We start from the raw sequence: 25797 nt of genomic DNA on the forward strand, positions 1-25797 counted from the left end.
TTGCAATGCATGCCGTTACCACGCATAATCTTTGCCACGCATATTAATACAATGAGTATGCCTTTACCATGCATTCTTTTAGAACGAATTACGTTGGAAAAGCATGAATGTTAAAGGCATATGCGTGGTAAAGGTTTTCCCTGACCGCAGCCCTAAAACCGGACCTCAGTGACCTTTCTGTCTCCCAGCCCTTTTAAACAACACCCGGCCACCGCCCTCAGCCCTAAAACCAGAGCCCTGACGCAACGTCCCCTGGTCCTCAGCCCTTTTAAAAAACAAGCATTGGCATAGCCAATAGTTCTCGTCTTTGGGACCTTATAAGTATTTAGCCATGCAACAGTTGCATAACTAAATACTAAATACTTATAAGGTCCCAAAAGCGAGACCTATTGGCTATGCCAAGCGGCCGTGCGGCAGCGAAAGTGATCGTAATCGTGGTAAAAGCGGCGCCCGCGCACATGCACTGTAGCTCTAGGCTGGCCTGGTAACACTTTTTGGAGCCCTCTCAATAAGTCTCGCCAGACCAGCGTATGCGCTGGGTCAGGCGAGACCTAACAAGCATTGGCTCAACCTGGTAAGGGTCAAGTTCCATGGGCTCAGTTCCCTCTGGGGCTTGCAAGTCCTCTCCCTGAGGAGAGGGGTCCTGGGTTTTTGGCTGTTCAGAAGCTGGTTTCTCAGTCTTCTTACCTTTCTTCTTGGAAGGTTGGCCCATTCTTTCAGGCTCCAACACTTCTTTATACCCTGCTTTCAGCTTTGTGCTCTAGTCTTGACACACACAACCTCTGGGATGTCCAGCATTGCTGCATGGGTTTTCAATTCTACCTCAGCCCATGCTGAGGTCTCCAGGTCATTTCCAAGCAGACAGACAGCTGGGAGCTTTGGAGAGACCACTACCTGTTTCAGGCCAGTAACCCCCCCCCAGCCTAATGTCACCATAGCCATGGCATGGTTAGTAGTAACACTGTCAGCGTTGGTGACTGTGTAAGATTTCTCACTCAGGTATTGCTCTGGGGAAAACAGTGTGTCTCTCACCATTTTATTTATTAATTTGAGTTTTATATAGCGCTGGCTAGACCTGGGGGTATCAGAGCGCTTTACATAAGGAACAGCGAGTTGGAAGTTACAACATTTTTACATAAGTTACACAGTGATTACAAAGTAACAACAAGAGTTACTAGCAAATAGCACATAAGTACACATGATGAAGCCACAATAGCATAGTGGTATGCATTGCTTGTGCGTTGCGGAACAGAGAGAGGAAAAAGGAAAACAGGGGAGGGAAATGCTGATAGAGTCAAGGCAGGTAGAAGGGGGAAAGTCCATCGGGGAACCAAGCAGTCAGTGTGAAAGACAGATAAACCAAGAAGAACCGTGAAAAACAATGACCAATGTCCGGCTCGGTAATGACATAATGACACTAGCACCTGTATCACTCACAGCTTCTACTCTGGTCCCATTGATCCAGGGCTATTGCAAATACTTATTTGAGTTGGATGGCCACACAGCTAAAGTGGCAAACTGAACTGCACCCTCAGTGACTAGAACTGCTTCAGTGTGAACCCTGATTTGCTCTGGGCACACTGTTGATCCCATCTGGATTAGCTACACCAGTAGTAACCGGAGAAGGACTGGGGGCTTCTTGCTAGGATAAGTAGCCTCTCCAGTTAAGTGTCCCAACTTCTTACAGTTGAAACACCAGGCATTCAGAGGATCAAAGTTCTTCCCCTTGTACCTATTATTGGACTGGGAAGAGTTTTGGGAGCCACCCCCATGAGCAGGTTTTTAGGGCCCTTTTGAAGACTCTGACTTTTTGTCTTTAGGGTTCTCCCCCCCTTTCCCCTAGGGAGGTTTTGTAACCCGTTTCTTTTGGTCACCCCGAAGTGGATGTTTTTGTTACCCTTGACTTGACCCAGTAGTCTGACTTCTTTCACAAATCTTGGGGAGAAATTAGACCTAGGTCTACCAAATGTTGATGTAACTTTTCATTAGTGCAATTACTCAAATTATGTTCCTTCAGAAAAAGATTGTAAAGTCCATTGAAATCATGCACATTATTTCCAGTTAACCATCCATCTAGTGTCTTACCTGAGTAGTCAACAAAGTCAATCCAGGATTGGTTTTGGGTTTTGTGAGCACCCTTGAATCTAATTCAATATTTCTCAGTTGTGAGTCCAAAGTCCTCAATCAGAGTATTCTTCATGAGATCATAAGACCCAGCTTCTGCCCCTGTAAGGGTCAGGAGTCTGTCCCTGCAATTACCAGTGAACAGTTCCCAAAGGAGTGCCTCCCACTGTGACTTCTTCACCTTTCTCATTTCACAAGCCCTCTCAAAGGCCATGAACCATTTGGTGATGTCATCACCTTCCTCAAATTTGGGGACAATCCCTTTGGGGGTTTTAGGATAATAAGATTGCTCTCTGTCCTTGTTCTGTTCATTAAGCTGCTGCCACCATTGATGGGTGATAGGCCCATCTCTGCTCTTTCTAGAACCAGGAGTCTGGTCTCTAGGTCTAATCTTTTAGTCAACCTCACTAAGAGGTTGGTCTCCTCATTGAGGCTGTCCACGATGGACTCAGAAGCACCTGACCCACCTGTGTGAGGTCCAGGTACTGAGAGTTGTATTCTTGGAATGAGGGGCTGGGGCCCTTCCCTCCCTAAGAAGTGTGGGTGGAGAGGGTTGGGTTGGAAGGTATCCTCATCCCATCTTCTTCCCCTTCTGAGAGGTATTCACCATTCTCAGAGGAATGTTCCTGAGCATACCCTGCCAACAGCTCCTGGAGCTTTTGTTTGGAGGGATGGGAACCCATGTTAATGTGTTTTAATTTACATAGAGACCTTAACTCCCTGAATTCTAAGTGGAGATAAGGGGTGAGGTTGAGCTCCTCAACTCTATCCTCTATGTCATTAGTTATATTTTCACTAATAGCTGGGTTCTTGTTAAGAGACATTGTAAAAGAAAACTTTTAACCATCTTATCCCTAACTACAGTGAGCTTTTATTTATTTTTTTAATTCTAAAGGGACTTAACCAAGGCCCTAACAAGATGTTTAGTAGTTTGAAAAGAATTGTCAATTCAAAAGTCAGAATTCTATAGACAATTTAAGAGTTCTGTCGTGTGATCAGCTGTTGGCCAAAGACAAACAATTGATGGACAGAATGCAGAACAAATCAAAACATTCACCCCCAGTCAAGAGATCTGGGTTAAAGCCATCTGTCCATCAACTGTTTTTTTGCATTTGCAGGTGTTGGCCAAGTCAGTTCAACAAATGCAAAGTTGTATTTCCCACCGCTGATTCACCAATGTAGGAAGCTGGCTCTGTATATACTATACCAAAGTTAGGTATAGTGTGCACAGAGCCCAGTGACACAACAATGGTAGGGAGAGGTAAATGTAGATAATACCTTACTCTCTATTTGTGGTAGTGTAGGTGAGCAGTAAGGCTTTATCAGAGGGTACTGCTAAGCATTTATTGTACACACTCAGGCAAGAAATGATGTCACACACTTAAAGACTGAACTCAGACCAATTTGTATAAAATATTATTTAGATATATTTATTTTCTAGAACCCAGCAAGCCTGGCAAAGGTAAGTGTAAATGGTAGTTTTCAAGGCAGGTTGAACAATACAAGCAAGCTGAATGAAAATTACTGTGTTACAGGTTTGTAAATACTTTTAGTACAGTTGAAATTACTGTGAGGTTACTTTTGATTGCTTTATAGATTACGTTTTCTGCTCAGTGTGATATGCCTACATATCACACTGTGACATTTCCTAGAGTAAAGGTAAGTAAAGTAGTTTTTGTATATTTTCAGTTTCTTAGAGTTCCATACAAACCAACTCCACACTTAAAAACAATTTTCAAGAAAAGCCGTCACTGCAATCCTATGGAAGGAAAATGGAGTTAACTGTTTACAGGTAAGTACTTGGTTGTGGGAGTTTGGTTCCTGGGGCTAGAACCAGGGTTCCCCCAGGATTGAGGAGGCACTCTCAAAGCACCCTCAGCGGCACTAGGGCAGCCGGGTGCAGAGAGCTCAGACCCAATGTTATCCAGTGGGGGATAGGGTCCTCCGGTCAGTGGTTGCTCACGAGCAGGGCACAAGGTTGTGGGAGCAAAGTTCCTGGTGTTAGGCTCAGGGCAAAGGGGTATCCGAGCTAGCACACAAAGTGCACCGCAGCGGCAGGGTGCTGTTTTGGTGTTGGGTGCCCTGTTGATTTCAATGGGGATTCTCCGGTTGCAACAAAGACTGCAGACTCGGGGACAAAGATCATCTGGATTTGACCACCAGTTGAAGAGGTAAGTTGGGATGCTGGGAGACCGTCGGTTGGCCACCCAAGGCGGTGGGACGTCTGGTGCAGGGGTGTCTTTAGGTATTGGGTTTTCTTACCAGCTCTGGTCGCTGTCGGGGGGATCCTCCAGAAAGGGGCTGCAGGCATTGATTAGAGATTCGAGTCAGGTTAGACATCACCCGATCTCAGGTCAGGATTGCCAGGGAGACCTCCTCGTGGTGTTGAGCCACTCGAAAGCGGGCCGTGGGCGTCGGGTGCAGAGTGGTGCAGACTCACGGATTTGGCCAGAGGCAGAGTCTGTTGGTGAGCAAATCCAGTGCTCACGGGAGACTTAAGTCTTGGTTTTGGCAGGCAGGGCAGGTCCTCCGGGTTCTTGGGAGCTGCTGGCTGCAGAACACGCCGGGATTTCGCTGGAGCAGGTTCAAGATGGGCACAGGCTGGTAGGGCTGGGGCCAAGTCAGTGGGCGTCCTCCTCTTCTTAGTTCAGCACAGCTTCTTCGGTCCTTCTTCTTCTCTCTTCTTGTCTGTTCTTGTCTGAGGAGACAAGGTTCAAGGTTGCCCTTAATACTACATTTAGGGGCGTTACAGATAGGTACAGGTTGGGACCAATGGGTCCCTTCCTTGGGGTGGGTACATCCCCTATTATGCCACCCTCCAGTGGGAGGGGGACATATGCCTCTCACTGGTTGTCTGGGTCCTCCCATCTGCAAGATGGCGGGGACTGAGAGTTGTGCTTCACCTCGCCTACCCCACCTGAAGGGTGGGGTTGGCAAAGGTATGCACATCTCCCTTCCTCACTTGGTTTTCCTGCCGATTCTCTCGCCCAAAGTGGGGGTCATTACCGGTGGGGGCCAGTTGCTGGAAGCAGCAAATGGCTGAGGTAGCTCACAAAGGCGGAAATCCTTTAAGCTTCCCCTTCGTGGAACCTGCCCATCCTGGGGGAGGAGGCATGGCACATTGTCCCAGGATGTGCATTGTTTCAGAGCCCCGAGCAGCAGGCTCTCGACCCAGGGTCCAGAAACATGTCTGGTGGTGGCAGCTGCCAAGTAGCCATTCAGCCAGGACACTAGAGTTAGGTCGTTTTTCAGGGGGCATCTCTAAGAGCCCTCTGAGTCCATTTTTCATTAAATCCCACACTGGCATTTTTGTGGGTTTAATGTGCTCAGAAGTTTGATACCAAACTTTCCAGTTTTCAGTAAAGCCATTATGGTGCTGTGGGGTTGATAATGCCAAACTCCCAGCACCATATACTCTTAATGGCAATACTGCGATTACAATGTCTAAGAACTGGTTAAGACACTGTAGGGGTACAGGGCTCATGCACCTGTGCCCTCACCACTGGTATAGTGCACCCAGCTAGAGGGGTGGCATACCTAAGCCAGGGCAGTGGGTTGTAGGCATGCCACACAGGGATGTGTGCCATGTCCACTCTTCACTTTGTTCTGCACCAAAACACGCAGTCTGCAATGGCAGTGTGTGTGTGTATGTGTAAAGGTACAGGGCCTCTAAAGCTGGCACAATAAGTTCTGTAGCCCCTAGAGGCCTTCCCAGGCCACAGTGCACTTGGTACCTATGGCACCATTTACAAGGGACTTACATGTGGCCAAAGAGTGCCAATCAGGTTTTGTATCAATGCAGCTTAAGGAAAGAACAGCCCTGGTAACCTGGTTAGCAGGAAACCGGGGCACACTCAAAGTACATCAACAGTTTGGCAAAAACTTGGGGCAACCATGCAAAAAGAGGGCCTTTTCTTACAGAGTCTTCATCCAATCTTGTCTTTGTAAAATACCCTGATCATGTCCCAGCATAGGGAACAACTCTTGTAAGGTGATCTTCCCGCTCCGAGAACTGTGGGATGTTATTTTGCACGAATTTTATCTGGATCCTTTACAAATGAAAACGTTCCATGGTGCCAATGTTCTGACTTTCAAAGTCATCCCATGATCGCTAAAGTATAGTGTAGAATGAACACCTGCAAGGGTGATTGACCCATGACTGCGCTCAATTTTCAGCTATTTTAATCTGTCTCTAACACTTTCACCACCTAAAGGATAGTTGTAAGTTGGAATATTAAGCACAAAACTATTATGCTACAAGAATATCATAGCCAACATTTCATCATTGACCACAATATCAGGAAGGTAGGTATGTTTAGGCAAGTATAGTCATTTTAAATGTACTGGACCTAACGCCACATATAGGAATGACCCTTATGGAGATAAATAAGTATGCATATGCATTTATATTTCTTCAAGGGCCCTATATGTGAATTTAAGTGTACTAAATCTCCAAGGTATGTATATACTTGGAATTAAGTGTAGTACATTTTCACGAGATATATATTTTTAGTTAAGTCTAGTACATCTTGAAGATGTATATATGTGATCAAGGCTTCGGCAGCCAAAACGCATCAACAATAGCACTTTATTAAAAAGTTAAATGAGCAGCACCCCTGAGTGTGGGTAAATCCTGGGATGGGCTTTATGAGGAGGCGGTGAAGAAGTATCACGGAGAGTGCTGACTTCGCTTTGAAACCGTCAAGCCCTTTGATTAGGAGCATGGTGGCAGCCAGCAGTTTCAAATTTGATATATGTGTGGAAATGTGTGTATATATATATATATATATATATATATATATATATATATATATATATGAACACGAAGATTGTAGCTGTTCCCAAGCCTCTAGTTCGGCGGGCTCACGGCTGGGGTAGCCACCCCCAAAATTCTCACACGTTCAGTCCGGCGCAATCCTTCCCAGGTGTATCAAAGGAATCACACAGGAGCCGTGGCCTCTATTTCAAAATAGAGGCCACGGCTCCTGTGTGATTCCTTTGATACACCTGGGAAGGATTGCGCCGGACTGAACGTGTGAGGATATATATATATATATATATATATATATATATAGACACACACACGCATGCACGTATATATATATATATATATATATATATATATCCTCACACGTTCAGTCCGGCGCAATCCTTCCCAGGTGTATCAAAGGAATCACACAGGAGCCGTGGCCTCTATTTCAAAATAGAGGCCACGGCTCCTGTGTGATTCCTTTGATACACCTGGGAAGGATTGCGCCGGACTGAACGTGTGAGGATATATATATATATATATATATATATATATATAGACACACACACGCATGCACGTATATATATATATATATATATATATATATATATATATATATATATATATTTAAGTTTAGTAAATCTGCACTTCTTACCTTCACAATATTGTGGCAGTTGATATTTAGGACTATCATATTTATTTTTGTAGCACAATACTGGGGATACAATAATCTGTTATAATATCCCTCTGGTAGTGAGAACAATATTGATTTATGCTGGCCTTGCGTCGTAAGCATGATAAAATACCATAGAATGAAACGGACTAAAGCAATCATCAATGTTGAAACATCCTGAGCAGCAAGGGTGGAAGCTCAAAAGATACTACCTTAAGTCAGGGGCAGCTCCTCCATTAAGGCGGGGGAGCATCGCCCCACTGAAAAATAAAATGGTTATTAAGTTAATTTATTACCATTTTATTTTTCAAACCCCGTCCCAGGCAGAGGGTCAGGATGGGGGTGGGGCTTTCTGATTTCTGCTGCTGCCAGTTAGGCAGCAGGAGAAGCAGTGATGGGCAGGGCACTCTAGTTTTAAAATGTGCATGTCTCTTTGGCTGTCTTGCGATGGCCAGCCAGAAGTGCAGTTTAAACCTCTGTTAAATAGATAATCTGTAATGATGAGAAGTAGTCCATGGATGTAAAGGAAGGAAGATTTATTGGTGTATTTTTCGCAGGAAAATCCGCGAAGCCATCCCATCAAGATCTGACTCCAGTTTTACTTCAAAGCCAAACATTGTCAGAGCTTCTAACATTCTGGGATGTGCTGGTGCTGATACACATTACCACACACCTCCCTCACATATAACAACATATAAAAACGACAGAGTCCAACCTATATACAAAAACAAACAGATGTAATGGCACAAAATAAATCAAAGAAACAACCTTCAGGCTAAACTACATAGTCATCTAGATAACCAGGACTTCGAGTTTTCCTAACAAATTTCCTTGTTGTAAGGAACCTGCTTATGTCTCCACTTCTGTTATAGGTTTTCTCAATACTTTCACCACTGGTTTTAACTTTACCTTCATCACTGTACTACCTTCATTACTACTCTCACACTGATCTTTGTTACTCATGTCCTCTTGGTCATTCTCCAGCTTTCTTCCTCTATACACGACCACCCTGCTGAGATTCCTCACACGGTGATCGGCAGTCTTAATGGCATTGGTGAAGACGTTTATCACTCTCATGGGTTTGGAGAACTTGGATCCAACCACATTCCATCCGGGTCTCTTAATCATTACAAGGTCACCTACTGTGACAGTAGTGGTTTAACAGAGTGCTTTCATCAAAACTGGCTTTGCTGTCTCTGCATTTATTGTTTTCTCTCAACCTCCAATCCTCAGTATCCATATCTCTGTTCACACCGCTGAGGAGTTTATTTACCCAGGGAGGTTCCAATAGAGTATCAGGATGTCTACCACAAAATAGACTAAATGCTGTCTTGCCTGTCGTAGTGTGATGGGTGAACCTGTACACACCCATCCTCTTGGACATCGCCTCCTTCAAATTGAGGGAGTTGTTCTTTGCCAATGAGATGGTTTCCTTCAAAACTCTGTTAAACCTCTCTACCATCCTATTGGACTCGAAATAATAGAGAGAACATTTCTTGTGTATTATACCACACCCATGAAGAAAATTTTCCATCGTCCCAGAAATCAACTGCTCTCCAATGTCAGTTAATAGAGTTTCTGGGAAACCTTCCCTTGCAATGAGATCTTTCCAAAAATTGATTGCACAAAGTGTTTTAATACCTCGAGAAAAACATATTTCTGGCCACCTAGAAAATAAGTCCATCACCACTGTTACATAGTTCTCTTGGCAGTTACCATGTATAGGTCCCAGAATGTCCAAAGCAATGTCTTTCCACAGTCCACTAGGACGTTTCCTTATCATTATGGGCTGAATTCTTTTCTTTATACTCTTTTCACTCAAGGCACATTGCATGCATTCTTTCACAAAGCATTCCACATGCAAATCCATCCCAGGCCACCTATACGTTGAAAGCAGTCTTTCCTTTGTCTTCCAGATGCCTAAATGACATCTATGTGCCTGACTCAACAACTCTTCATGCAATTTAACATGAGGTATCAATCTATTTGCCCTCCATTACAGACCATTACTAGATGACAACTGATCTTTCACATACCAGTAATCTTTATAATCTATTCCACCTTGTTCTTTATGGTGCCAGCTGGTACAGATAAGCTTCATTACCTCTTGTAAGACTTCATCAACTTTTACAGCTTCACGCCATGCTTCTTCAGAAATGATTTCGTAGTCAACTTCACCTACAAAATCTGTGAGATTGTCTGCTGATGTATCACCCTCTTGCCCCATTTCAGTCTTAGGTACTAATCTGGATAAAGTGTCCGATAGGAAATTTTCAGACCTGTAAATGTATCTCACAATAAAATTGTAACCTTGTAAATTTCCAATCCATTTGGATATTTGGGGTGAAATGGAGTCAATGGACTTATAAGTGAAAACCTCACACAGCGATTTATGGTCAGTTTTGATCCCAAATGTACTGCTTCACAAAATAAATGGAATCTCTTAATCGCCCATTGAACAGCAAGAGCTTTCCTCTCAATGACATAATATCTACATTCTGCTCCTCTGAGACTTCTAATGATAGTGCTGTCAGGTCCAGAACCCTCTTGATGCAATACTGCCCCCAGACTCTAAACTGGCATCAGTGGTGCTGACAAAGCTTTTATTGAGGTCAAAGTACTTGAGTTTAGGAACTAGTGTTTGTTTTGTATTAATATCACAGAACTCTCTTTCACAGTCAGCATTCCACACAAACTTTGCTTGTTTTTTAACAAGCTTCTCATATTGTAGTTGACATCCGCAAAATTCAGAATGAATTTATTATAATCAGCCATTCCCAGAAAAAGCATATGTTCCTCTTTGGATGACGGAGAGGCCATATTCTGAATAGTATCTATCAGTTCCGCTTTGAGAATTACCTCATCAGAAGTTATAGTGTGACCAAGATAAACAATTTCTCTGACACCAAACCTTCACTTCTCCAACTTGATGGCAATGTGTACATAGCCAACCCAGGACCTGTCTGACTCTACAACTGTTCTCTGCCACATCCCTACCATGCACCAGTATATCATCCTGATACACACAAATACCAGTTATCCCATGCAATATTTTCTCCATAGCTCATGGAAACATTGACGCTGCAGAGACAAGACCAAAAGGTAGTCTGGCATATCTGAATGGTCCAAATAGCGTGACGAACGCAGTGAGATCCCTTGACAACTCATCCAATTGTATTTGATGATAAGCCAAATTAAGGTCTATTGTGCTGAAGACCTTAGCTTTCCCCACCATCATCAACAAATCCGAGATAACGGAAAGTGGATACTAGTCTACCAAGACACACTTATTAAGTTGCCTGAGGTCCACACACAATCTCAAAGACCCATTAGCTTTTCTTGCTGCCACGACTGGAACCAGCCATGCTGTCCTTTCCACTTCCTCAATTATTCCCTGAGATTTGAGTTTGTCTAACTCAATACACATCTCTTCTCTCACCACAATGGCAACACCACGTACTTTGCTAGACACAGGGACAGAACCTGGAATGAGTTTAACTTTGTGGCAATAACCCTTTAAACAACCTAAATCTTAGCTGAACATGCAGGTATAATCCTTTGTTAACTCATCTTGTAGTACAGAGCCATCTCATACAACGCTGACACTATGTGTTTTGTTTCAAATAATGGGAGGAGTGTTATTGGGATCTAACATGACTCCTAAATATCTTTGGTGCCATCAACTCAAAATACTATCTCCTTTCTTAGAGACGTATATCATTCCAGAAGTAAAGTGTCCTTTATATTTAACCAAACCCAAAAAATAACCTTGCAGTTTTATGGGATCACCACCATAAGCACAAGGATTAATATCAGGTTTATGTAGGGTGACTCTCCCTTTCAGTTTGTCTTCATAACATTTATTAGCCACAATGGTAATCTTAGCTCCTGAACCGAATAAGACTTTGGTCCTTTCTCCCTCGACCTCTATGTAATCCGAAGGCCCTTTGTTCCCAACTTGAAGTATTTGCCCACATTCAAAATCTGAACTCCCTTTGTTTTCACTATCACTGGTTTCCACCGCATCTACCTTTTGTTTGAGATTTTACGTCCTGCAAGCCCCAGCAAATGCCCCTTTTTCTTGCAATGCGTGCACACAGCCTTGAGTGCAGGACATGACCTGTCATTGGCAAAATCTCCCACTCTATCGCATCTGAAACCCCTGTTCTCTGTTCTAGCCTGATACTTTATATTATCCGTGCTTTTGTGTTTATAATTCTTTTCCCCATCCTTAATAGGTACCTTTTTTACCATCATGCAAAACAGAGCATACATCTTTGGTAAAATCCTCTTTAATTACTTCCACACTCTCTGAAGATTGTTCAATCCTTTTTGCTACTAGAAATACTTCTTCCAGGGCAGGTTCATCTTTGAGCCACAGCTCTTCTCTCACCCTCTAAATCCTACACCCTAACATGAATTCGTTTCTTATTCTTTCATCCACCATTGGTCAAAATTTGCAGGATGATGCCAAACGTTGAAGCTCTATAACATAACTTTCTATAAACTCTCCCTCTTTTTGTACTCTTTTGCCAAAATAATAGCGTTCCAAAATAGTACTTACTTTTGGTAAATAGTGCAAATCAAGTTTACGTGTGCAACTTTCATATTCGTTCAAATCAACAGCATCACTGTCCGGCACATCAGGAAGTTGGTCAAAAACCTCCTGTCTCTCAGTGACAAGACAGTGGAGTAACTGTACTGTCCTCCTGTCAGCATTGAGAGACGTGCCATACACACGCGCATATCGCTCAAACACCTTTTTCCATATAGCCCATTCTATAGGCGGATCACCAGAAGTGGACAAACAAAACATAGGTGCCGTGAAATTTTGCATTATTCAACCGTTACAATATAAATTAATTAATTCAAAAGTTGTACATCACACAAAAATAACCTGCAAATAAAGTTAACACGTAAAGATATATGTAAACTTAAATAAAGATATGTATGTGTAAATATTGACCTAAACAGATATGTGCTTATGACATAAATACATTCATACACAGTGAAAACATCCCATAACTGCTGAGGAGTTCAGCAATGAATCAACCTTCTATAGATATGCAGTAAAGAAACCCTTTGTGTTTAGAATGCACAGAAATGAATAACAACATTTGAATTTGTCCTGCTCTAGGGATCTATTTAAATACGAGACCAAGAGACTAAATTAGAATGATGTGCGCACCAGAGACACACTGGTATTCTTTGAATACCTTTCTCCTTTTGGCTTCCCATGGAGCCGACGAGGAAGCAGATATGTTGCTGTGCGTGTCACTGACACGCCGGCCCTTCCCGAAGGCAGCCTTCACAACTTTATCCCAATACCAATAAACTCAAGAACGAAGATCTTGTCATGCTGTGCATGTCAGCGACACGCCGGGGCAAAAATCTTCATGAACAAATGCTCACGATGTCCTGCTGTGCGTGCGTCTGTGACATGCGGGAACCAATGCCTTCACCACCCAGCAGCTGACGTAGACACTGATTCTCTTCCTGCCTTCTACGTAACATCAGCACGTCAGCAACACGCCGGGCTTCTTCGAAGAATGATGAAGGGACCTCTCTTGTGCTGCTCCCATCAAAGAATAAACGGAGCATCAGCAAGGAGCTCGAGGTGTCGATGAAGAAGGTGCCTGCCGTAATCAAATGATGCAGGGGCATCAAGGAAACCAGAGATCCTGCGAAGCTGCCCTTGTGTCCAATTAATCCTTGCAATACACCAGCCGATTCTCATGAAAAGTGTAGAGAACCGTTAACTGCCCTCATACAGCACTACAGATAAGCATAAGGGAGTTTGCCAACATCTTTTTTTTCCATCAAGGTTTCTGCCACCGATAAAAACAAGCAAAATGCAATAGGTCTCGCATTTACGCGAGTTTGAGCTATTGACATTGCAAATGGCAATGCCTTTTATTCTTGTTTTCGTTTTTAAAGCATAAATAAAAGGCATTGTCATTTGCAATGTCAATAGCTCAAACTTGCATAAATGGGAGACCTATTGCATTGCAAATGCTAACGGCTGTCCTGCAGTTCCACCGGGGCACAAGCAGGCATCCACTTCTGTCAGGACAGCTGATCGCAGCATAAAGACAGAAGTGGATGCCTGCTTGTGCCCAGGGGGACTGACATTAAAAAAAAAAAAACACACTAAGCGGCATTTTGTTGCTAAGGCAACAAAATGGCGTGGGACTGTCCACAGTCCCACGGACACGCGCATGATGCTTGCAATGGACAAATGGCGAGAGCAGCCATCTTTGTCCATTGCAGACACGTGCATGAGAGCCCTCACAGACTTCCAAAAGGTGCTCTCCTGGCTAGAGCAGCTCATGTGCTGCTTTCGTCAGGCGAGACCTAAAAACAATTAAGAAAAAAGATTCCAAATGTGAAAGCAATCCAGAAGTGCAACGTAAGCACCTATAACACTAACGCAGAGTGAGAAAGTGTTCTCAAAATCAAAGAGTTGAGCTGCCAAAAAACAAATCACGGAGTTGAGCTGTCCTTCATGTCCCAAGTCGTTGCCAGTGTAAAATAGGTAATCCGTAATGATGAGACGAAGTCCATGGGTGTAAAAGAAGGAAGATTTATTGGTTTCTTCTTTACAGGAATCCCATCCCATCAAGCACTGCCTCCATTTTGACTTCAAAGCCAAACATTCTCAGAGCTTCTTCCATTCTGGAATGTGCTGATGCACATTACCACAGCCTCTCTAACCCAGCTGGGTTAGAGACAGCATAGGGCTCCTGTCCCCTGGGGAGCGGTGAGAGAGGCTGCTCCCTCCAATCTTAGTGCTTCGTTCATGGTGCATGAAATGAAATTAAATGAAATGAAAGGTTTTTTATAGAGCGCATCTGCTGCCCACGGGCGTCCAGGCGCTAGTAGTGGAAGGAGACACTAAAGAGGGACCAGGAGAAGACAGGGAGGATTAGAGACAGGGGATAGAAGAAAATTAGTTTCTGAATAAAAATGTTTTCAGTTCTTTGCGGAAGTGAAGAAGGAAGGGGTTTGATCTAAGTGAGAAGGGAAGGGAGTTCCAGAGTTTGGCAGCGTTCAAAGAAAAGGACCTACCACCTGCTCTAGCTTTTTTAATTCTTGGAACTACGGCGAGAAATGCATTGGTGGAGCGAAGGGTTTTACCGGGACAGTAAGGGGAGAGAAGAGAGTGATTGATCTCCGGGCTCGCTCTATGAAAGGCTTGGTGCGATATGCAAAGAGCTTTGAACTTTATTCTCTCTCTGACTGGGAGCCAGCGGAGAGATCTGATCCCTGCCTTGATTGATTGTCTGCGAGGGATCTGGAGAAGGGTGCGGGCAGCACAGTTCTGTGTTCTTTGCAGTTTTTCCAACACATACTCTGGTGCTCCTAAGTATAGAGCATTGTTAAAATCCAATCTGGATTGTACAAGGCCCTGGATAACCACCTGCTTGGCTTCAAAGGGTAATATTGGCAGGATTTTTTTCAACATTCGGATAATCCCGAAGCAGGTTGCAGCTGTTTTCGTTGCCTGAGTATTTAGTGTGAGTTTGTTATCTAGCCATACTCCTAGGTTTTTTATATCTTCCTTCGGAGTTGGCATTGGTCCTAGACTTGCGGGCCATAGCAGGTCATGGGTAGAAGGAGGAGAGGGGCCGAGAAACATTATCTCGGTCTTATCGCCGTTGAGTTTTAAGGATGAGTTTGTCATCCAGCTTTTGACCTCCTCCATACATGCTGCCAGATTGGATTGAGAGAGCACGCTGCCTTTCTGTGTCAGGGAGACCACCAGCTGAGTGTCGTCCGCATATGATATGATCTTAATACCGTATTTTTGGACGACCCCCGCCAGTGGCCTCATGTACACATTAAACAGTGTGGGACTCAATGAGGAGCCCTGGGGCACGCCGCAGTTTAGGTGTCGGCTAGTGGAGTAAGAATCGCCATCAAAGACCTGAAAGGTTCTATTGCTGAGAAATGAGCTCAGCCAGTTGAGGGCGTTTCCTGAAATGCCAAGATCGGAGAGTCGGGATAACAAGGTTTTATGGCAAACTGTGTCGAAGGCTGCGCTTAGATCGAGGAGGACCACTGCCACTGTCCCTCCTCGATCCAGGATCCTCCTAGCTTCTTCCGTAACGGCTAACAGCGCTGTTTCTGTGCCGTGTCTAGGGCATGCATGAAAGCAGCACCAGGATTGCTTACTGCAGTTTCCAGGTACCGCATTGGAGGCTACCTGCCTGGACCCGAGAGAGGAGGATGTCACGCCAGGATTGAAGGTAAGTCCAATAATTTTTAAAATGTATTTATAACTTTCATTTTTTGCCCTCCCGCCTTACCATGCTCCTTACATGCCAGACGCCACTGCCTTAAGTTACAAATTCCCAGTAATTAAAGTGTGTGCAGAAGTTACCACTGAGAAAACAAGCACGCCTTGAAGAGAACTTAAAAAGAGTACAATCAATCTAAGCTTGCTGAAGCAGGTAACTCCTCCACAGAATTATTCTACATTCGCCACAAACTGGTGGCCACTCTTGATAGATGTGTCTCACCACCACCCACACCTAAGGGGCTTTGCTGTTACTTATGACCTAGAAGTTTTAAATATACAACCTACGTTGAAGCACACTATTCCGCTTGCTGGTGCCTACAAGTCTAAAGTCTCCAACTATGGGTTATGTTTCCTGGCCCCACTCATTAGCTTCACTTGTCTTTGGAACAAAACTTAAATGGCTCGTGCAGTCCATGTAAATATTAATATTAGAACCCAGTTGTGGCGCAATGAGATGCTGTGTTGGGCGACAATGCAAACTTGTTGATCCTGTGTTGGGCGACAATGCAAACTTGTGTACATTAAGTATGAATTTGCCTTAAATTGGTTTGCAGTTTTTAAGGCTGCGATTTTCAAAATGACAGGCTTTGGGATCTTGCATGGAAGCAACAGCATCACAGTACACCATGTGAAACCCACAAAACCCTGCAGCTAAAAATATTTCCCTGTTCACCTTCAATACATGCTGGGCATTTTGAATTATACAATCTATCAAGTTGCAGCTGAATTCAGACTGTGCTTGTAGCATCTGCACCACTACCACCCCATCTGTCTTCTTAGTGGGTGATTGAGTGCTTGCTTGTAGAACTTTCTTGCCTCTGGTGCGCTTCTTCGCCGCTGTCCTTCCTTTTCCCTCCCATCTCAGATGTTTATGAAAAGGAGGTCTCTGTATTGTTGATCCATTCTTTCACGACTCTTAGTACATCAAGAGGGGTGGGGTCAAGAACCAGCCGCCTGTTCTCTGTTTCTTAAAGGATAGTGAAAATGGAAATCACCTACCAATACATGACATGTCTCTCCACCACTGTGTGTTTTATATTATCTGCACTTAGCAAGAGTGCAGGTCCTGAGATGGTCTCCTGGGAGCCTTCAACCTTCAATAGTGTCTCAACCGCTTACCTTAGGCTGGACCCTGGTGTTCTCTCCGTAACAGTGAAAGCTCGCTGGCATGTCTCTAGGGCTATGCAGGGGACTTTCTCGCCTATCCAAGAGCGGCCCGTGCAGGTAAGAGCGGTAAGGTAGTGGGGTGGAGGGGAGGGGATTTGACAGAAAGCACAGAGGGAAAATTAAATAAAGAATTAATTTTCCCTCCTCGACGTCTGTCGATACCCCCCCGCCCCACCGCTCTATCCTGCATGGGCTGTGCCTGCCTCTATCTGCTCTCTATAGGGCTGTGCCCAGCTCCCCTTCATCAGCAAAAATGGTATTTACAATATGCTTCACAATGGTACAGTATAGTTTACAATGCCGCCCCCCCCCGGCCGCACTTGGGAACCAAAGCAGACCTGGCAAAAGTGCGCAAAACAGCACGCGCTCTTCATCTCCGCTCACGCTGCCTCTTTCTTTCTGTTGACCTATTCTCTCTCTCTTCTCCCTCTATGATCACTTTTTGTCTCTGCCTTTCCCCTACCTCCCCTCTTTCTCTCTCTCAAAGTCTCCTCTTGTCTGCTGCAGTTAACCTTGGAAAGCAGGGGAAAGGGACAGAGGCACCAGGAGTGGCCCTCTGCCTTTACAACCGGTCTCCAGCCCACTGGGGAAGTGCCTGGTGGAATAAAAGGCCTGTGCAGCTTTGCTGTCCTACTCTCATGGGGTAGCCCCTTGCTCAGGATTCATCTCCATTCCTTGTTCCCATCATCATCATCTAGTTTATAGGATGCTTCATGTTCTCTCATTTCCAGCTCAGAGTTCCACGAGACCAGCTCCAGTGCTTAATTTGTGAAAAAACATAAGTGTCAGGGATCTGTCAGGAGGCAACTGCAGTATTCACCACTCATACTGCAGATGATAGTAACACAACTGTTAACTATCACACTCCTTACAAGTGTGGCAATTCGGACTATTCAGGCCCCCAAGGCTTTAACCCCTTCGCCGCGGCAGGAATTCCGCCGCGGCGCTGGGGGGGTGTTTGGGGGCACAGCAGCGGCGCCGTGCTCATGACGGAACCACTCCGTCATGAGTCACGGGCGAGCTGTGCTCATGACGGAGTGGTTCCGTCATGACTCCGCCCACGGCGCTAATCGCCCGCACAGGCGGGGAATTAGCGCCGCGTGGGCGGAGCGGCCGCCAACGGCCGCAGCATGACGGAACCACTCCGTCATGAGCACACGGCGCCCGTGGCTCATGACGGAGTGGTTCCGTCATGAGCACGGAACGGGTTAAGAATGGCTTGGGAGGCAGGTAATAGTAATTTTAATGTATATTGAGTTAATAATTAACTGCTGTTGTTGTCATCTCACAATTAGCCAGACAGCGCAAGCACTGGTGTTGGCAATTAAGTGCCAGTGCTGGGCAGCGGAAGCCACTGGCTCAAATTAAGCACTGACGAGCTCCTTCCAGGATGAACATACTTCCACCAGCAGATTAGGGGGTTTTCTAGCTAGGTTTTTCCACCGTGTTGTACCAGCACATTTTACACTCTTCTTTTACAACTTTCTGTCCTCAAGGTGAGGTCCTCTGGTTCTTGGTTATTTCCTGTGTCTGTCCCCCACTGGGCTCAAACCGGAAGAGCCAGGGTGATCACAGGATGAACAAAAATCCCATCAGAATTTGAAACTGATTTCCTCCATAAGGTCGACAGAACACCTGCTCCCCCTCTGGATGTGCTCCTGTCTACCAAAAGCTCTTTTACATGTAATTCCACCTTAATATTGACTTCAAAATATCGTGGTACCAGAATATTAAGCACAAACATATCAAGATGGTGTGTTTATATAGGCAAGTATAGATTTACTTCACTTCAATCCACTTTTATATACCTTAGTGATGTGTGTGTGTGTGCGTGTATATATACTGGGGCTGATCCTCGTGAATAAATAAAAGGTGTGCGATTCACTGTGGGATGTTTGCTGGTTTCTGCCATTGAAAAAGGGAAATGAATTCCCGAAACGCGTTTGGCTGAAGAATGGATGAATATTCACAGCTTTTTTGCCTGCATGTAAGCTGCCATCATATAGATTGAATATTTTACACGTACCTGCTGGCTCTCTCCCATTGGGGCTACCCTGTGTGTTGGATTGTAGCGGCTGAGCCCAGCTGCGGGAGAAGCCCACCGCGAGTGTGCGGGCCCGAGAACGGCTCCATTGGTACCACGGGAGGTGGTGTTCAAGGTGACAGCTGGTGAGCACAGCAGGCTTGCAAGCAGGATTTTCATCGACCCACTGAGGTTTTAAGTACTTTTACAATGCCAGCGTCCTTTTCAAGAGACTCACTGTAGATTATTTTTCACCACTACAAGGACCACAAGGCCAGAGTGATGGCCACGCCCACTGGGGCTGATCCTCGTGAATAAATAAAAGGTGTGCGATTCACTGTGGGATGTTTGCTGGTTTCTGCCATTGAAAAAGGGAAATGAATTCCCGAAACGCGTCTGGCTGAAGAATGGATGAATATTCACAGCTTTTTTGCCTGCATGTAAGCTGCCATCATATAGATATGAATATTTTACACGTACCTGCTGGCTCTCTCCCATTGGGGCTACCCTGTGTGTTGGATATATATATATATATATATATATATAATCTACTGGCGGTCGCCAGTAGATAGTTATAGTTACAACCTAGTTTCCATAGGAAATCTCAAAATTCTATTTTGAATAACTTTGGCGCCGGTTGACGGATCCTCGCGAAATTTTCAAAACTAATGGGGCGCTCCGTTCAGCTCCTACCCTGAAAGTCTCGGGGTGATTCCTCAAGTGGGGGCCGAGAAAAAAGCGGGGTCCCAAAACGCGTTTTCCCCATGCATTTTTCCATAGGACCTTTAGACGCAGCTACAGCCCGAACGGCTGAACACAATTACTTGAAATTTGGCAGAGAGGTAGCCATAAGGTCAAGGAAGTGCCTTTTGCAGGTCTGGTGTAAATCTGTTCAGTATTTCCTGAGAAAATAGCATTTAAAAGCATATCAATATCTATACACGCGCACCGTGCGCGCACCGTGCGCGCACCCTGCCGTGCGCGAGCGCAATTCTGATTGGTTGTTAGATGTCGGTAAACATTCGAATCGGTGGAAACCAGGAAGTGTCGGCCGCCATTTTGTCTCTCGCAGTCTGAGGGGGTGAAAAACAAAGGTCCAGAACGTGAAAAGGGGGCAGAGTGGACAGTTCCTGACCCCCTAGCCTTGGTCAGGGGGCCACACAAGGACCCCCGAGGGAGAAAAAAACTAAAATATATTTTTTTTAAACTGCGAGGTGCGCGCACCCTGCGCGCACTGCGAACCGTGGGTGCTCGGTGCGTGAAGCGCACCGAGCGCCCACAGCGCGCGCACGCGTGCGCGCAGGGTGCGCGCACCTCGCAATTTAAAAAAAAATAAAAAATTGCTCGGTGCGCGAACGGGGAAAAACCTGAAAAAAAATATATTAATAAATACATAACTTAGCATTTTAAAAAACGTACAAATTCACTGAAAAAACCATAGGTTTCACACACGTTATAGTTACGAATTAGCATTTAAAACACCTTGCAAATTCACTTAAAAAACCATAGGTTTCACACATGTTATAGTTAGCTATGACATTTCACTCGTAAAAAAACAATGAAATTCCCCCGTTATAGTTACTGCAGGCAACTATAACTCACGCGACCGCAATCCTCTGCTGATGACGTCAGATATTACATCACTGATGACATATGTGTCTTTCTGAAAAATAAATATTTGTAATATATGTATAGCTAAAGATTAATGGAAGAAGACATGGGTAAATAAGTGTCTAAATACAGTGATGTAATATCTGACGTCATCAGCAGAGGATTGCGGTCGCGTGAGTTATAGTTGCCTGCAGTAACTATAACGGGGGAATTTCATTGGTTTTTTACGAGTGAAATGTCCAGCTAACTATAACATGTGTGAAACCTATGGTTTTTTAAGTGAATATATATATATATATACATATATATATAATATATATATATATATATATATATATATATATATATATATATATATATATATATATCTTCATGCTATGTAGCTGTGAAGTTAAGAGTAGTAAATCTACGCTTACCTATATACACTTACCTTCTCAATATTTTTGTTGTCCTGGATATTTTTAACACAATATTATGGTTCCACGATATCTTTGCTGTTGATATTTCGACATACAACTGTTTTACAATTGTGTAGCCCCTTCACAGAACCCACAAGCTCTAGAACCAGTCAAAGTAACACTTATCTCTGTATTTTGTGATCTAGGTCATGGTGATATTTGTTATCAGGAAGCTAGAATTCCACAGCCATCTCAGTGACCTTCAGTCCCGCTGTCATCTCTGACAAGTGCCGAAAACTGCCCATCCTGCTTATACAGAAAACAAAATCAATACACCATCAACTCTGCTCTGAGGCCCCTCAGAAGCAGCTAAAAGTAGACCGTGGTTTCAGGTCATTGCAACAAACTGCATCTCGTTGCATCAAGACAGAGATACTGATGTAGGGCTCAAAGAATTCCACCTCCTTTACCCTCAGCTGGTCCTCTGCTTTGGTCCCAGTGTCAACTCCCTATAAAGTTCAAAACCATATGGTATCCTTTGATTGTAAACTGGGTAATCCCCAAAGGACCGAGAATACCATCACCTAGGCTGTTTGGACAGTCTGCTGACTGACATCACTCCTGTGATGGTTACTGATTAGTGAGGGTCTAGAGCCACTTCACTTAATAGAAGGATGCTGTACCGATTCAGAGGGTTCCCCGGGCCCTACAAGCTGACCAGACACCCAGGTTTTCATTCCGTGAGCTGTCTAACTACCCAGCCATCGAGTCACAAGCAGCTGAAGGGGAAGTACTTCAGAGGAGAGGGAGCCTGACCTCTGGACCATCATTCGACCCAAACTTTGACTTGAACAAGATGTCCTCAGGTTCCTTTGAGGTTGAAGACTAATATGTGTATCCACCACATATGAGCTAAACACGGCTTAACTCTCTGGCAACGTAGATTGCGATTCGTGTAGTACCTCTCCCCTCACCCACCAGTGAGTGCTTTGAAGCAGTGTAAGCTCCTTATAAAACCCACAATAAATAAAATATTAGCACCCAAAAACCAGGATAGAGATTCATTGGTGGATTTAGTGAGGGTGCTTGCAGAGACACCACAATCTTCAATATCAGTCCATACACCATGACGCAGTTAGACATGATAAACTCACATATAAGATAAAATGACGGGGATGATTCTTGAATCCATTCATTTTGGTGGCATCGGAACTACTTTACGAACCACCACAGTGGAGTATTAATGTGCACAATCTCAAACAATACGTCGACAATGTTCTTCAACTAGTGAAGCAATAACATAAATGTATTAAAAAAGGGGTTTTGAGTTCCTCATCTATGTGCGCAAACAACTTCTCCACAAAGCAAAGCAGTGGTGTTAAGGAGACCATATTCCAGTGTCAAAGAAATAAATAAACACACGTTATCGGGCTATTAAATGAAAGGCAGTGGCTCTAGTGGGGGGGTGGTGGCGGCAGTGGCGAAGGGGCTGCATTGACTGTGCAGGAGCTGAAAGTCAGAGGTTGCAGTTGTAGGGCAAGCAGCTGAAGGAGAAAGACCAAGGTTTACCAGTCCTGGGAAGGCAGAAAAGAGGAAAGAGCCATTTTAGGATGAGGAAAAGACACAATGTGGTGATACGAGAAGGACTGAGCTTTCCTCCACCACCTGTCGGCTTTGAGATATAAGGGTTCTTAAGAAGATGCAAGAAGGGGAGCTGGGAAGGGGAAGCACACTGCCTGCTTGCCTGCACCAGTCTTCCGAAGGCATTATGGTAAATGTAGTCTTCAACAGTGTAGATAATCCTAGTCTCTCAAATGTTTTCCAACCACTATTGGCAGGTGTGCTGGATACTCCTGTAAACTTGTTTAATACATAATTAGCACGGATTAGCATGAAGTAATCGAGTTTGGGGTTGCGTGAAAAGCCACCTTCAATATTTCAGGTTCTCTACCACTCCAAGCACCCAAGTGCACAAGAATTTAAGCAACGGGAATGGGCAGCACATTGCCTGCCTGCACTAGGGTCATATTTCCCTGCCAAAATTAATGATTTGGGGTATTTTCTAAAGAAGTCTAGCGTTTTGCAGGAAGAAACAGCTTCACTAGTAGTGTGAGGTGTGATGCTGACACAATTGTTTGAAGCTGATCTGTGTACAACAGTGCTGTTTAGATGTCGCTTTTTCATTACCAGAAAGCAAGGCTTTCTTAAGATGGCTGCCGTTGAGAGCTCTGGGGAGGACGCAGTGGCCAGAGGAAAGAAGGGCATCACGGGAAATGTAGTTTAGAAAGAACGGCATTATGGGAGATGGAGTTTAGGTTTTCTTTTTCTGTGAGTTTTATAGTTTTAAATTAACATTTAGCTCCTTTGTTTTTCTAACCCTGTCGGAGAACCTCCACTTCTAAGTGCTCGGTTACCCGTTTCCCTTCTGCCCTTGCCCTCTTATTTGTGAAAGATACCCTAGGAAGGGGGCTGAAGCCGCCACCCTGCAGGTCGAGCTTTGCCCTGGTCTCTCATCTCTTGTCTTTTCTGCACCTCCTCACAGATTCAACGTGCCGCCGCTCCTCAACTATACGAATGATGCAGGAAAGAAAGTTCATCTCGTCACTGTAAACCCGAGCATTTTGCATCAAAGGTACTGTATATTTCTACACTTGGGAGCTTTTTGGCTCTTTTGGGAGCCAATTTTCTTACTCAAATTTGGTAAAAGGTCTCTCAGGAAAGCCAGAAACCAGTGTTGGTGGGTTAGGCGACTATTTCAACAGTGTATTTATTCGCTTTCCATACTATTTCAAGGTTGTAGCGACTGAAATAATACACAGGAAAAAAAATGTATAAAGCTCCTCACATTCCACACATTTGTCACTAGAGTTCTCCCCACTTCATGGCCATACCAGTGGCAGAATGGGTGCTACATCAGTTCATAACATAGCACACTTGGAAGGGCACTTTTGTGGCAGATTCATCCTGCCACCCCATCCCTTCTTCGTGTTTTCCTGCCCACACCCTACACTATACTCTACCTTTGATCTTTCATTGAAATAAATCCCCTCTATGTGGCCCTGGCCATTTTAGATGCTATTAAAGGCCTAAGTCTTTCTGGGCTGCTCGGGTATTTGTACTTACAACATGAAAGCTTGAACTTAAGACTGACATAGGCTTGTGTACCTTTTTTCTATGTTTTTAGGTTTCATAATTTAAATCACGGAAGGAAAGCCTTTGGGATCATGATGCAGTCCTATGGAGATGCCCTCATCCTGATGCCAGTGTTCTCCCTCACGGGGAACACCGAGGTGTCCTTCAAGGTGCAGTACACGCTTGAGGACTTTGGCCTGGCCTCCAAGATGGTGTCCTTCCATCCCGTGTACCTTCAGAAGCTGGCGCAGCACTGGAAGACCAAGGGGCTGAAGGTACATAGGTTGTCATCAGGATTCATGCTGGTTAGCGCGGCCCTCGAGATCTGTGACACCATTACCCTATATGGCTTCTGGCCATTCAGCACTGACTGGAAGGGCAGTAGACTCAGATACCATTACTATGACAAGATCATGCCCAACAAGGCTATTCACTCCATGCCTAAGGAATTCTTAATCTACTCTCAGATGCACATTGATGGGGCACTACGGCTACATGTGGGGCCATGCCGCTGACATAGGACATTGGTTCTGGTTAATCCCATGTGTAATTGCCAATAAGAGCAGCCATTCTGGAGAATTACTGGATTTTGGATTACACAATATATGCGAAATGTTTGCCATTGTGCATACCATAAAATTTTGTGTCATTTTTCCATGCAGTAATATGCTTCAAGAAGATGTCTTGCCAAGAGACACTTTCTGCTCAAAGCAGTCTCCCGCAGTAGCTTGCGTAAGTTTTCTATGTGATATAGGTCCTCACCTAGAAAAGTGACATGAGATACTTGGCATTCACCTTTGTGTAAATTAGCATAATTTCCCAACATTTTGAAGGGGCAGCATGTAAATTACATGTAGGCCTACTTCATGCACTGCTGTGTCTTGATTTTCATTCCACTGATGTCAAAATGGCTAGAGTGGCTAACATATCTTGTAAACAAATGTCTTTAGTAGTTTATAAAGATGTTCCCGAATAACACCCCTTGCCTGTGTTTCTTTATTGATAATTAAATAGTACTAAACATATATTGATCCAAATAAACACATTATTTAATATTGCATGCATTTTATCTTTTATTCACCTGTAGCCAATAAAAGATTTTTTATTAAGACCAGAAAGTAGAACTGACAGAGTGTTCAGTTGAGCTGTTTGAATCCTGGCACTGGGAGGTGCACATCTAGTTTGAAGAGCTGAATTCTCAAAAGGTCCACTCACTAACTGATCACAGTTCTGAGCCACACAAGTGTACCCTCCTTCTTTCAATCAAGAAATGGATTAAACCCTCCTCGCTTCAATCCAGGATTGCACTGTACCCTTTCGCTTTAAATTAGGACTGAACTATACCCACCTTGCTTCAATCATGGATTGAATTTCACCTTTGCTTCAATCAAGGATTGGGTTATACCCTTCAACCACGGATTGAATTATACCCTCCTGGCTTTAAATCATGGATGTAATTATATCCTCTTTTCTTCATTAATGGATTGAATTATACCATCTTTGCTTCAACATTGACTTGCATTATTTCCTTTTGCTTCAATCATGGATTGAATTTTATAACTCAATAACTTCAAGTATTGCATGTAAAGTGCTGAACATATTGTATTGTAAAGTAAT

General features: G+C 44.2%; 1 protein-coding gene across 1 annotated transcript in view; it reads left to right on the forward strand.

Annotated features, from left to right (window-relative positions):
• The window catches only part of LOC146782818 (alpha-2,8-sialyltransferase 8E-like), a 134222-nt gene extending 109173 nt beyond the window's left edge, over positions 1-25049 (forward strand). The window contains exons 6-7 of the mRNA XM_085637903.1: positions 23591-23680; positions 24233-25049. Of these exons, the coding sequence (XP_085494029.1) occupies positions 23591-23680; positions 24233-24695 (553 nt within the window). The 3' untranslated portion in view covers positions 24696-25049. The remainder of the gene's footprint in view (positions 1-23590; positions 23681-24232) is intronic.
• Positions 25050-25797: the final 748 nt, after the last annotated feature.

Source organism: Triturus cristatus, chromosome 12 (assembly GCF_964204655.1).
Source record: "Triturus cristatus chromosome 12, aTriCri1.1, whole genome shotgun sequence".
NCBI classification, from domain to species: domain Eukaryota; kingdom Metazoa; phylum Chordata; class Amphibia; order Caudata; family Salamandridae; genus Triturus; species Triturus cristatus.